The sequence below is a fragment of the Bacillus rossius genome, chromosome 2, assembly GCF_032445375.1.
Source record: "Bacillus rossius redtenbacheri isolate Brsri chromosome 2, Brsri_v3, whole genome shotgun sequence".
Classification (NCBI taxonomy): domain Eukaryota; kingdom Metazoa; phylum Arthropoda; class Insecta; order Phasmatodea; family Bacillidae; genus Bacillus; species Bacillus rossius.
The window spans coordinates 117835797-117850051 of NC_086331.1; the positions used below are offsets into that span (position 1 = coordinate 117835797).

Sequence of the window (14255 nt, forward strand, 5' to 3'; positions counted from 1 at the left end):
CTTTCTAGTGCATAGTTTATTCTATTAGTATTTGTTGCTTAAATGACATACAAAAGGTTATGTAGTTTTATAAATGTATTTTAATGGATTTGCAACTACTTGCTGTCATTGTATATTTTATAGTGTTATTAATTTCTCCCTGTTTTGAGTTATTTGGGTCACTAAGGTCAATAAATTTATTCATTTAATTATTTTTTATTTATTTTATGATTTATTTATTTCATAATTTTATAGGTGTGTGAGAAGAATTTTTTATGTTTCCAGAGAAAATTGAAACAATGTTAAGAATATTCTTGTGAAACTATGTAAATTTCGTAGCAAGATTACCTATTTCAGTAGTTACTATGGCATGACTTTGAGAATCCCAAAACCATTATCAACTCAAAAGTTTATATACATCTTATTTTTTTATGGACACCATAACTACCATAATTTTCAAAAAAATTACTTATCTTATACATAAAAATATGAAAAATGATGGTAATGGGCAAAATTGGACCAACAAGGTATAAATGGGAAAGGTTTTTTGTAGGGATGGGCCAATCAAATCCTCAACTATCATTTAATCCTTAGTTTTCGAAGGATTTAATATTTGAGGAAAAAGATTGGAAGAAAAATTTTAGAGGAAAAAAAGTAAATTAAAAAATAACACTGATAACATCTGAAGTAAACAGGGTCAATTTTAAATTTCATACCTATCCTGTTACCATTCCCAAGATAATGTACTTTTATCATATAATTATATAAATAAAATTACAATATTTATAATTCTAAAACTTAATTAATGAATAAAACATTTAAAGAGTTAATTTTTTCAACACCATAGTTCAGGGGTCGCCAAATGGCGGACCGCCGACCCATTTTGTTCGGACCGCGAGAACACAGCAACTTTACTACAGAGTACGTAATTTAATAAAAATGTATCCCCCGCATTATCTTTGTTGACGTCAATTCGAAAACGGCCAGACGAAGTAACGAGCTAACAAGTGAGAAAGAGTTCGCGGATTGTGAAAGCGTTGATCGTCGCGGTGGGGAAGCGCGAGGGGCGTCGCGAGGGCGGGAGTAATCACGCAATCGTGCTGCGGGCCGCCGGGGGGTCAATTTTTTGTTTTAATTTTGAGTGACGGACGCCGCGACGATCCACGTGCTTGAAATATTACGTTTGCTTGTTTACTTTACGAGTTTAAGTACCTACCTGTTTACATAAGCGAGTTTTATTACTATGGAACCGAAAAAAAGAAAAGTTGAAGATGAAGATAGACAGTTTTTGCCAGAATGGACCGATTTATATTGTTTTACGCTGCCAAATCGTGCTGGAGCAGTACCAATGTGTTTGATTTATAACCAAACAGTGGCATTAATTAAAAGCTTGAATATAAAACGACATTATGATACCAAACACAAATCATTTGCTGAAAACTTTCCACTTGGTAGTGATCTGCGTAGGTATAAAATTGCAAGTTTACTATCAAGTTACTCAACTTCGACCCAGATCATAAGTCGCTCAATGACTGAGCAGGAAAAATGCGGTGAGGCTTCTTTACGTATTTCTTGGACTCTTGCTAAGCATATGAAACCATTTTCTGATGCTGACGTAGTTAAAGAATGCTTTGTCGAGGTGGGTAATGCTTTATTTGAAAACAAAAAGGATGTTGTTGAGACGATACGACGGATTCCGTTATCTGCTTCTACTAGCACCAGAAATACACACTTTTGGCAGAAGAAAATCATTATGATGTGAAGCGGCAGTTAAATAATGCAAACTATTACGCCTTGGCTATGGATGAATCATGCGATGTCACTGATACGGCACAGTTAATTATTTTTGTACGCTACCTGGACCAAACGAGAGAGATATTGGCTCTTTTGCTGCTATTAGGAAGAACCCAAGGAGAAGACATGATCAAAGCAGTGATGGATTATTTTGATAAAGATGAGTTAGACTTGAAAAAGCTTTTATCGGTAACTACTGACGGTGCACCAGCAATGGTTGGGAGTAAAAAAGGACTAGTTCACCTGTTGAGTAGCAATAAAAGATGTAATGAAAATTTGATTTTCTACCACTGTATTATTTACCAAACTGTGCTTTTCTGCAAACTCAATCATAATTTTGAGCATATTATGCAAGAAGTGATGAAAATAGTAAATTTTCTTCGTGCAAAATCATCACTGCAACATCGTGAATTGAAATCATTTCTTGAAGAAGTTTATGCACAATATGACGATCTACTGTTATATAATAATGTGAGATGGTTAAGCAAAGGCTGCATTTTAGAAAGATTCTTCAGCATTTTAGAACACTTGAAGACATATCTTTTCAACAGTGATCAGACTGCAGCAAACACCTTCTTAAGTTTTCTAAACAAAAAAGAAAATATAGCTGCCATTGCTTTCTTGACGGATATTTTTAAACGTATCAATGACCTGAACGTTAAACTTCAAGGCAAGTGAAAGCTTGTATGGAAGCACATGTCAGAAGTAAAATGTTTTTCGTGAAAACTTGATCTCTTTATTAATGATCTTGGTAATGAATGCTTACACTTCCCCAAATGAAATAAAATAATCAGCAGTGACAACAAGATTTACATCGGCCAATACAAGACGTTCATTATGGGTCTTAAATCGGAGTGAGGGTGGGAAAGAGGAGGAGAGTGAGGAAGGGAGAGAAGGAGAGGGTGAGGGTGAAAGAGAAGAGGACAGTGATGGAGAGAGAGGAGGAATGAGTGAGTGAGGGAGGGAGGACAGGGAGGGAGTAGAGGAGGGAAGGATGAGAGAGAGTGATGGAAATGTTGAGAAAATAAGAGATAGGTTGGCAGGAGAGGAGATAAGGCAAGATACGAAAGGAGATATGGAGAGAAAGGTATTGAGGAGAAGTGACAAGGTGAGAGAGGGGGGAGTACAGTTAATAAAGGGAAGGATTTAGGGAGGAGATAAGGTGAGAGAGGGATCTAGGAGAGGAGATAGGGAGTAGAGTGAATGAGAAGAGGATATTAGTAACGAGAGGGTGGGAGGAGGAATTAAGGGGAAAATTGGAGGTAGGAAGCAATATGGTGACAAAGGGAGGAAGAGATAAGGAGAGAAGATTAGGAGAGAGAGGGAGAAGGGAGGAGATTAGGAGAGAGGGAGAAGGGAGGAGATTAGGAGAGAGGGAGAAGGGAGGAGATTAGGAGAGAGAGGGAGAAGGGAGTAGATTAGGAGAGAGAGGGAGGTCATATGTGGATTGAATTTACATCGCAACTGACAGAAGACAAGCTAGTGGCTATCAAACTGAATGGATGACAAACATATGTATTCATAAAATTTACTTCCATGCAACATTGTCAAACAGGTGGGTCATCAATTCTGTATAAAGTGGCAGGTGAATGTTTACATTAAGACTTTGACATTTGGGATGAAAATTTGATAACAGTTTGACGTGGCCAGGGGGTTCGTTGGTGATTACTTGTGTAGTTAATGGGCACTATCGTGCATGGGGGCACAGACCCGGTAGAGACTCTCGATCTGGAGTCGTGACGTCGCCTGTGTGAGGCGTGACTCGTGTTCCCCTGTAACTGCCCAAATTACTTGGACCCGGCCCGCTCTCAGCTTCGGGCATGCTATAGTGAGAAATGCAGTGGGCTCTTAGGGCATTCCACACGCCGGCATACAGTAGGGGTTACATGTGGGTGGCCACAGTCGAAAACCTAAATTTCGATGCATAAGATGCATGCCCACGGCGCCACATACTCCTCGTACAGTAGTTACAATTAAACAAATAAGTGGATCAAATGCCTAATGGCCACCTCATGGCATGTTGAACTAATTTGCAGTAATGTTCGAACTCCACTACATGGATTACTATTTAAATTAATATAGCAGTCACGCTCCCGAGGTAAGCTCCGGGAAAGACGTAAAGGATTTAAAAATAATTAAGTGATGGAATGAACAGATCGGTGAAGCACAAGTTAAAGTCCGCAGAGTTTTAAGACGTGTTAATCTTGGGTATCAGTGGTGAGAGACATGGCCGCCGAGGTGTATTTTCAGTGCCCTCGCGCCAAAATGCAAGTACAGTTAACCATTCTAGTTCATTCTGTCAACATATTTATGTTTAATCAATTATTATATTAAAATTTATAACATAAGCATCTCCGCCACAAAAAGTATAATAAATTTACATATCAAAATTTACAAAGAAAAATATTACAAAGTGTTGGCCTTCAGCAAGTCAGGGTTCGTTGTCAATATTTAATTCCAATTTAATTATTCTTATATTGTTTAAGAGGTCCTGAAAAGCATGTAAACTATGGGGAAATTAAAAGAAAATGTTTACAATGTTATTTTAATATTTATGGGGATGGAACACTGACTTTACCCGCGCCCTTCTGCGGTAGTTCGTGGTGCACTATTCAAATGAGGCACACGTACGTCACCGGCGGGAGATTCAAGTGCCATGAGGATAGGATGGGTTGAGGTGGTGACATATCGGGCTCAGATGGGCGCAGCCCTGGACGATGTCAAGTTCATGTAATCAACTTACCTGTAAAAGTTAACAATGTTAACACATGCAATGCTCTGACTCAGTACAGGAAAATAAAATCAATTACTTATGAGGTTTGGGGACACTCATACAAATTTAAGGTGCAGACTGACTTGTGTCTTGTCAAAATGGAGGGTATACGTACTATTTCTTCAGTTATAACAATTGAAGGTCATATGGGTGTTGTTTTGTATAAAGGACACCCTAGTACATGCTCTAATTGCAATCAGATCAAACACTACTGCTTGGAGTCCCCCGTGTTACACTAATGTGGAAAACGTTCTGTAACAACCTGAGCATCAGTAGTAGAGAATTCTTCTAGGTAAACCCCGAGTTCATCTTGTCCAAACACAAACGACATTAACGCTGTCAACACTAACAGAAGTGTATAAAGACCTCCAATACAGACACCTATCAGGGACAATAATTAAAAGTTAGACAAGTCAGTCAATTTAAATTTAGGTCAGACCGCTTCTGCTCTGTTGAATAATGATAATACCAACCTAAGTTAACATGCTCTCAGTTCTACAGAACACAAAGCAGACACTGACTCAAGTGATGTTTATATGCCAGTTATACATGACAACTAATTCCTGACAAACCACATGGCAAAAAAAAGCAAGGAAGACCAACAGGAAAAATGTATAGCAATGTGAGCCTAAAAACCTGAGATGCTATTCAAAGCTTGCCCAGAGAATCCAGACCACAAGACAGTCAACTTTGTTGGAATATTTTTGTAGAAAAATATAAATAAACAGTTTGTATTCATTAGTTGAGTGCAAATTCTATTTTTTTTTTTTGTAAATTTGCTTTAATTTGAATCTGATGTTACAATTTTCTTGCTTTCAGAGTGACACTTTATGCTGAATTTTTACCTACTAAACAACGAGCAAGATGTGTGGTATTGCTGGATGTAAGTTTTTAATTTCACTCTATGCAATGTACTTAAAGTTTTTGAGTAAATAACTATTTTTAAATAATTGTATGTATTTATATTTATGTTATAAACTATAACTTTTGTATGAATGTGTTCTGTAAGAAATAAAAAAATAATTAACAGCATATTTTCAACATAGATTTTGTAGTTTTTGAAGTTTCATTTCCAAGGAAGATTTTTTACTTTTTACTTATTGTATTTTAGTAATATATTTATAAATATCTTTCACTAAAGTTCAAAATGATTCTGTCAGTAATATAAAATTAGTAAGGATGAAAACAAAAATTTTTCTGTTACAATGTCGTGGACAGAAATTGATTGGGATTATATCTATTGTTACTTTGTTCAAAGCAAAATGATGTGTTAAAAATTTTTGTAGCTTCATGTTTGATTAAGTAATAATAAATTGTAGGTATTTCAGTTCATGAACCATAAAGTAAATAGTTTATGATGTTAATAGTGTTGTCCATAACAATTGATTGGGTTATTACTCTATAAAATATAGAAACTGTCTTAGAGACAAAGAAAGTGAACATGGGTTTGAATTCCACCAGTAGAATGACCATTACAGTCACTAAATGGTTCAGAACCTGTGGTTGCTGAAGCAGGACTGTTTCACTGAGGTGGTGGTGTTTGGGGACGTCAGCCAGATGAACAGATGCTTCCAGCTGGGGTCTCCTGTGTGGCCTAGGCTATACACGGTGTGGCAGCATCAGGTGTCAATATGCATCTTCCCCTCGCGGAACTTCAATTTTGTCATTTTCCTGGGCAAGCCTGGGAAGACCCAGGATAAGCCCATCCCTCAGGCCATCGATGGCTGGCCTGATTATGGACGCTGATGTTTGTTTGAGTGTGGCCAGTGCTAGTGTCCCGACCTCGGGCACCAGGATAAGGTGTGACCCGCCGCTGTATCCACCAGTGCTTTCATGAGTCTCCCGTTCAGGAGGGTGGGTACCCTGATGTGGGTCCCAGTCACCCCAGGCAGGGTCGCAGATGACTTCGGTGTGGACCGGCGTGGTGTCACCGGGGTCACCGAGGAAGGGGATGCTGGCCAGCTGGTTCACCGCCCCCCCCTCATGCTCAGAAAATTTGTGGCGTGATCTGGACAGAAGAAGCACTGGTGATGCTCTACTGTGGGGCAATTTGGAATTGAGGCGGCTGTCTTCAGTAGTGGAATGACTTGTTTCAACGTTCATCATAATGCGGTTGCAGACTAGAAAAGTTGGGAAAGGAGGGGGAAGGTGGCGGTGGTGCTTCTTTCCCTTCTCGCCATTCGTTGGTGTCAGTGAGAGGTCTAGATGGGGCGGAAAATACATACGGCACTAGCACAAGTGCATCTCCTGGCTTTACTTTTCCTTGTTTCGATCGCGCTCGCCAAGGTGTTACGACGCTTCGCCTCATCCGTATTGTTTGAGGAAAACCTTGCTGATTTATGTTAAAAATTTCAATATGCTGTCTCACAATTTTGCAACCAGGGTTAGTGTATGAAGTTAAAGAATAAAATGTTTCACTTTTGTAACATAATGGAATATGGTTGACATGTCACTACGTATAATAGAATATATTTCAGATGTTTACTGTAGATTGATTTTTCACAAATAAAATTAATTTTTTTTTTATTTCTAGTGTTTTTGGGCACTGGGCGCATGTATCGAGGTACTACTGGCTCTTGTTATAATGCCCACACTTGGCTGGAAATGGCTGCTGGCCTTGTCTACAGTTCCTTTGCTTATATTTTCATTGGTGACCCCGGTAAGTTGGTTTCGTTTGGATCCAATATTGTTATAAGTAAAAAAAAATGTAATTTGGTATAAATTTGTAGTTATATTGTTATTCTCTGTTCTGATTGATTATATGACTTTCTTGTGATAATTTTAATAATATATGATGAATGGTGTTCATTAATTATGATATAGTCTCAGTACGACTGATATAAGCAAGAACTCTTTCCATAACAATGGCATTGATGTTATCTCCGATGTTCTTCAGACCTGGTCAAACCTTGGTAATGGGGGAGCGGGCAGGTTAAGTGTAGAAGCAGCTGCTAGAACATGACAGATGAATGTAAGCCTTGTGCTGTAGCGCTGACAGGGTGACTGCAGTCTTCCTTTGTCTGAAAGGTGGAGTAGAGCTTGGCAGCCAGCCAGAAAAAGAACTCCAAACAAAGAGAACACTTTGTAACTAGGAGGAGAAGTGGGTGATGATCAATGCTTGATGGTGGTATATATCATCCTCAAGTTTGTTTACTTGGCTAGCTTATACTATGATATTACACCTGTGACTGTTTACAAACTCTATGAAAAAATTCAAGTTATATTCCACCGTTTGGCTACAATTGGCTGTAAGGTAAAGCACAAGTCTAACTGCAAGATAACTACTAAAACACCTAAATTCTTAATGCCTTACAAAAACATTTTAAGCATTAACAGAATTTTTTTTTTTTTTTTACTGTTGCTGACATTCCTATAGTGGAATAGCTAAAACTTCTTTCCCTAAAGTAAGTGAAGGTCTTGCACAATTTCTGTTGACAACCTTTCAGTCTAGCAGATGTGTGTGGGGTCCACTTGTTGGATCTCATTCATCGACACCACCATAATTCGTTAATGTAAATGTAAAAAGTCATGTTATAATTATAGCCGTGAATCATAGAGTGCTAACATGAGTTATTTAGTTTATTCTGTTTGAATTTTAAATTAACTTCACCCACCTCATCTCTACCAGCCGTAGGTAAAAAAAAAATCTCCTATCTTAAACAATTTGTTGTCAGCAAGGTAATTAAAAAGAGTGTCCTTGCATTGTGTATTAGATGGAAATGTTCATTTTTAGCACAAGAAATGAATAAAGTACAAACACACACACACAAGCGAGAAAGGAGTTACCAAGTAACTTTAAAATCAAGGGCCCACAGTGAGATGGCAGTTTTTTGAAATGCAGTTTGTTGGATGTGCTGAAACATAGATTATATCCTGGGCTGTATTCAGTCTGCCAGTGTAATTGTTTGTTCTCTTACAGATTCATGCTCATGTGTAAATTTGGATCCAAAAGTTTTAAATATTGGTTGAAATGTATCATTTTGCTCTTATTGTATTGTACAACAAATATGACATGATTCCAAATTTTGGTAGTTGCTTTATACCAATAGTGGATTCAAAAGCTTGTGAAGGAGGGGCTTGTGCTTGGAAACTGTTTAACCTATTTTTTTCTCCAGAATACGTCATTTCATCCCTCTTGGATCTGCCTCTACGTAGACATATTATGATTTTTCGGAAGATTATCACAATTTATTTTGATAATTTTTAATCAAGTGTTGTTTCATTATCTTATCTTTTGGTTTTGTTGAAGTTTATATGATTGTTTTGGTTGGTTCAACAAGTTGGCCAAGCACACACATTCATATGCATTCATATTGGTAGTAATAAAACTGCTTTAAAACAAAAATAACTATAGTTTTTTTTAAATTTATATAAGGTGTTTACTTGATGCTTTTGTTTAAAATATCATATATTATTGTATTTTTGATGTTTTTATAACTAGTTAACAAATATTTTGCCATAAATTTCACAATAAATTTTTTTGTGCTTACAATTTTAGTGGCTTCCTGAAAGTGCACGGTTTCATGTTGCAACTGGACAGACTGAAAAAGCATTAGCTACTTTGCAAAAAGTAGCTTCAGACAATGGGAAACCAATGCTGCTTGGTCGCCTGGTTGTGGATGATGACTACAGCGATACAAGGCTGAGGGGCCGAATTAAAGACCTTCTTAGTCCCGAAAGTCGCCGAACTTCACTACTGCTGTGGTTTATCTGGTAAGTTGACCTTGCATCAGTGTGAATCAGTGTCATTTTCGGCCACAGTGGTTGAGTAATCAGTAATTATGTCACTTGCTTTCCGCAAAGCTGACTCATTTTTGATTCCTAGTGGGGTCAGATCCTGATTTTTTTCGTGCAGGAAATGAGGCAGACATTGCAATGAACGGGTCATTACCACAACGCTGAAATACCATAACGCCGAATGTCAAAATTGACCACAACGCCGACAGCTAGAAAACTGCTGTGTACCACAATGCCGAAATAAAAACTGAATGAATTTGTGTGTGTTTCTTAAATGTACCTTAACGCCGAAATACCACAATCAAACCTAACCTTACCTAACCTAACCTAACCTAACCTAGCATAGCATGATATAACCTAACCTAACTTAACCTAGCCTAACCTAGCCTAACCTAACCTAACCTAGTCTAACCTAACCTAACCTAACCTAACCTTTGTGACAGTCCTGCAATGACATTTTTCGGCGTTAGTGTATTTCGGCGTTGTGGTAATTCGGCATTGTGGTACACAGCAGTTTTCTAGCTGTCGGCGTTGTGGTATTTCGGCATTGTGGTGCGTCCCCGCAATGAACCAGTAGATTTTCTTGGGGTACTGCAGTTGCTGTCTCCTCTCTCTCCCCGATGGCATTCTGTCACTGTTGTATCTCGTCTGTGTCACTTCTACATGTTTTTGTACGACTTAATTTTTTCAGGTGATCCAGATTCTGGAATTTCAAAAGCATTAATTTAATGAGAAAGTAAATTTAACAATAAAATTGAGGATTCATGTGTTTTATTTTGAGATGGTTGTTTTTTTTCCTGTAAAATAGAGCGAGAGTAAAGGGAATGAAATGGGGGGGGGGGGGGGGGGAGTTGGTAAGAGCTTAATTTGGGTATGATTTAAGGTAAACCGTGGTATTCGGAACATGATCTGCCAGGCAGATGGCAGTGGTAAATATGCAAGATAAAAGTGAGGATAATGTGAATAGGTGTAGATGAAATTAGCCTATCAGTAGTGGGGTAATTACTGAGAGAGGAAAACTACGATGAATGAGTGGTAGGAAAGGAAATTGAACCTTAGAGGAAGGTAAGCAAAAGGAAATATTGTTTGCAAGTATAACCGTGTCTTAGAATTTTGAGAAACAGGAGTTATATTCTTCCAAAGCCTAAATAATAAAATTTTTAACTCACCATCAACCTGGTTTTTAAGTGCAACCCTTAGAATCTTTTTAATGGTTTCACATTACCAGCATTGTCAGTATGACAAAAGTTGTAGCTAGTAAGCTTATTTTTGAGTTAATATTTTAAATTAAAAATGGTTAAGTAAGAAAATGTGATATTGGTTAATTCAAACATTCTTTTTTTAAAAGTGGAAAAACAACTACACTTAATGTGTAAATATTTATTATTATTGTGTGTGTGTGTGTATATCTTTTCCTCTTAAAATAATTAGAATTAAATTAACAGATATCCACATTTAACATTGCAGTTTACACAAGGTGTGTACCATTTCCATATATGGCCATTAAAGAAATGTAATATTTCTGCTCTTACTTTTTTTCAGCACACAATATAAATGCAGGTACAGGTGACACAGTGTAGGTAGGTTTACAATTCTCTCCCATTACACAGAAATTAAAACTTCAGTTTTTGGAGTTGAAGTATTCTAGATCTCTGAAGAAGCCAAAAAAAAATTATAGCTATTCAGTTTTCAAGATTATGTTTAGGCTACTATGTTTTGAGATGGGAGGGAATTTTGCTCTGTTAATTTAATCCAAAAGCTACTAAAATAATTGTTGAACACTGCTGTGAGAACTTTATAAAAACAATCTCTTACAATCCAATACAACAGAGACAATATGTTTGGTTGTGAAATTGTGTTGCTTCATTAAAATTTTTAGTCACTTTCTGTTGGTCAAATATATGATCAAATAAAAAAATTTAAGAAATTGGGAATATGGATTACCGCATCCTCTAGCTTTGATTTGGCACCAAGTGTTTGCCATCGTCTTCAGCATTTGAAGCATTTCATGGAGGAAGATGGTGCTGAGGCACAGGATGCCTTAAACATAATTTATTCTAGTCTTCTCCTTTTGTATTTAGTTTGATAGTTTTGAGCAGTGTCAAGTAAAACACAAAATCACTGAAAATTGTTGCTGCAAACAAAGAACAAATGAAAGCAAGTGCAAGTTCCATGTCCTTAAATTTAACAGTAAGAGGTCTGTTAAAAAGAATCTCATAAGATTAGTTGCTCAAGTTAAAGTGATTTAGAGCTGCACAAATGGTAGTAAATACCAGCAAAGATATGTACCACACTTAATCACTTCCACTAAAGCTTGAAAAAAATTTTTTGTGTCTGGATAGGTTTATTCGCCAATAAAAAGTGGATGGCCCGTAACACGAGGGTAATGACTCCAGACAGCTTCATTTTTTGGGGAGTCTACTGTATATACAAAACATTTACTGTACAAGACACAAAACATAAGTATAATATGTATTGGATGAATATAAAATCAAGTGTATTATGTTTGTAAGATGTTATGTTGGCAACATGTTAACCATCATCCGGGCGGCCATGTTGTGGGGCAGGAACAATGAAAACGTGTAAGCTTGTACAGACGTGCAATTAAAGACTCAAGATGATAAAACTGTAGTGAACTTCTTATTTATAACATGGTATCAGGCGCGGGGTTATTTGTGTTCGTGTTGCGAATGTAGAAAGTTCGTTCGGCTCGCCATCAAGACCAAAATGGACAAGTTTACGAAACCACCTGATCACCTTTGTGTCGAGGGTAACCTAGACAAAAACTGGACCTTTTGGAAGCAAAAATTCAACCTGTATCTGCAATTTTTAAAGATAAAAGATGATGCCGAGATCCCACGAGTTGCACTCTTACTTAATGCTATCGGAGATAAAGGGATTGAGATTTACAACTCATTCAACCTCGTTGAAACCGAACGGGAGAATTTTGAAACAGTGATTGCATGATTTGATAAGTACTGTTCGCCACGGAAGAATTTGCTGTATCATCGGTTCCAGTTCTTGACTTCGAGGAGGCCAGATGGTATGGCAATAGAACAGTTTGTTACTGATCTTAAAAATCTTTCACGCGTGTGTGAGTTCGGCCAGCAAGAAAGTTTTTTGTGCCGGGACATATTAGTGGCGGGAATTAACGACTCTGTTATGCAAGAGAAGCTGCTGCAAGGTGGAGACGACTTGACTCTTGACAAAGCTGTAGATGTGTGCCGGTCTGTTGAAGCAAGTCGTATTCAGCTGAAAGCCATGCAAGGCACCACAGGGAATCCAAATGCAAGTTCATCTAAGGATGTATTGTCAGTTCAGTCACCCCAAAGTCTGGGAAAATCAGGTTATGTTAGGCAACAGCCCAGTCGTAATTGTGGTTATTGTGGATACAATCATGGACGTGAGAAGCAGTGCCCGGCTTTTAATAAAACATGTGCTAAATGTCACCATAAAAATCATTTTGCAGCAGTGTGTAAGAATCCATCGGCCCGTCAACAATCTACAGATCATAGGAAACACAATAGGCAGCCTAACCTACGTCAAGCCAATGCTGTCTCTGTGGATGTAGAATCACTGTCACATCAAGATGAAACTGTCTATAATCCTAATCAGTACCTATATATATCTGAAGTTGGTGTACCCACTCCTCGTGATAATCAGTCATGGTGGGAACCAATCACTGTTGTCTCCACAGTTGTACAATTCAAGCTTGACACGGCTGCGCAAGTCAACACATTGCCGCTTGTTCTGCTCGATAAACTCTGTGTAGGTGATAATCACATTCACAAGAACGGCCCAGTTTTGCGAGCATATGGGGAGTTTGAAATACCTCACTTAGGGTCTATCACACTGCCATGTGTTGTGCGCAATAATCTACATTACCTACAGTTTGAAGTTGTGGACGTTCCTAAAGCTGTTCCTCTTCTGGGTTTGGAAGCTTGCCAGAAACTGCACCTGGTCCAGCGTGTCAGTGCTATCAATCAACATTTTGGATCATCTAAGGAGGACTTACTACATGAGTTCCAAGATGTATTTACAGGATTAGGAAAGTTTCCTGGTAAGCCACTTACTATTTATGTTGATCCTAATGCATCTCCAGTTGCTAACCCTTGTCGGAGAGTTCCACGTAGTTTATTTGATAGACTGAAGATAGCTTTGACAGAACTTGAGAAGGCGGGTGTCATCACCAAAGTAACCAGTCCGACGGCATGGGTAAACAATCTGGTGATAGTTGAAAAACCAAATGGGGACCTGAGAATATGTCTTGATCCCAATAGCCTTAATAAAGCCATTCAGCGGGAAATGCATCCTATTCCCTCTCCAGAAGACCTCGCCTCAAGACTGGCAGGGTTCAAGTACTATGCAACATGTGATTTGTCTAATGGTTTTTTACAGGTCACTCTTGATGAGGCCAGCTCAGAGCTGTGTTGTTTTGTAACACCGTTTGGGAGGTTTAAATTTAATTGCCTACCTTTTGGAATTAGTTGTGCTCCTGAGATATTTCAGAGGATAACAACTGAGATATTTGGTGATATTGATGGATTTGAGATATACTTTGATGACATTATTATGAGAGCAAACACTCAGTCTGATTTAGAGTCAATAGTTCGTAAGGTGTGCAGAGCTAGAGAATGTAATGTCAAGCTTAATAAATCTAAGTTTCAGTATCAAGCATCTCGTGTAAGCTATGTTGGAAATGTAATCTCTGCACAAGGTATTGAGCCAGAAACAAAACATGTTGAAGCTATTGTGTCCATGCCAGTGCCCTGTAATAAGACAGAGTTGTAACGTTTTCTTGGCTTAGTAAAGTATGTAGGAAGATTCATTCCTAATCTAGCAAAAGTCTCTGCTCCTTTGAGACTCCTTACTCACAGCGATGAACCTTGGCAGTAGTCAGGTGAACAGGATTCAGCATTTGAATTGCTGAAAAATCTCATTTCTTCTGCATCTGTTTTAGGGGTCTATGACC

At 38.0% G+C, this 14255-nt stretch overlaps 1 protein-coding gene across 5 annotated transcripts in view; it reads left to right on the forward strand.

The window, feature by feature from the left end:
* LOC134529681 (synaptic vesicle 2-related protein) overlaps positions 1-14255 on the forward strand; it is a 77723-nt gene that overhangs the window by 17788 nt on the left and 45680 nt on the right. For all 5 annotated transcript variants that reach the window (XM_063364031.1, XM_063364032.1, XM_063364035.1 and 2 more), the window contains exons 6-8: positions 5366-5429; positions 7080-7205; positions 9045-9259. In XM_063364031.1, the coding sequence (XP_063220101.1) occupies positions 5366-5429; positions 7080-7205; positions 9045-9259 (405 nt within the window). The remainder of the gene's footprint in view (positions 1-5365; positions 5430-7079; positions 7206-9044; positions 9260-14255) is intronic.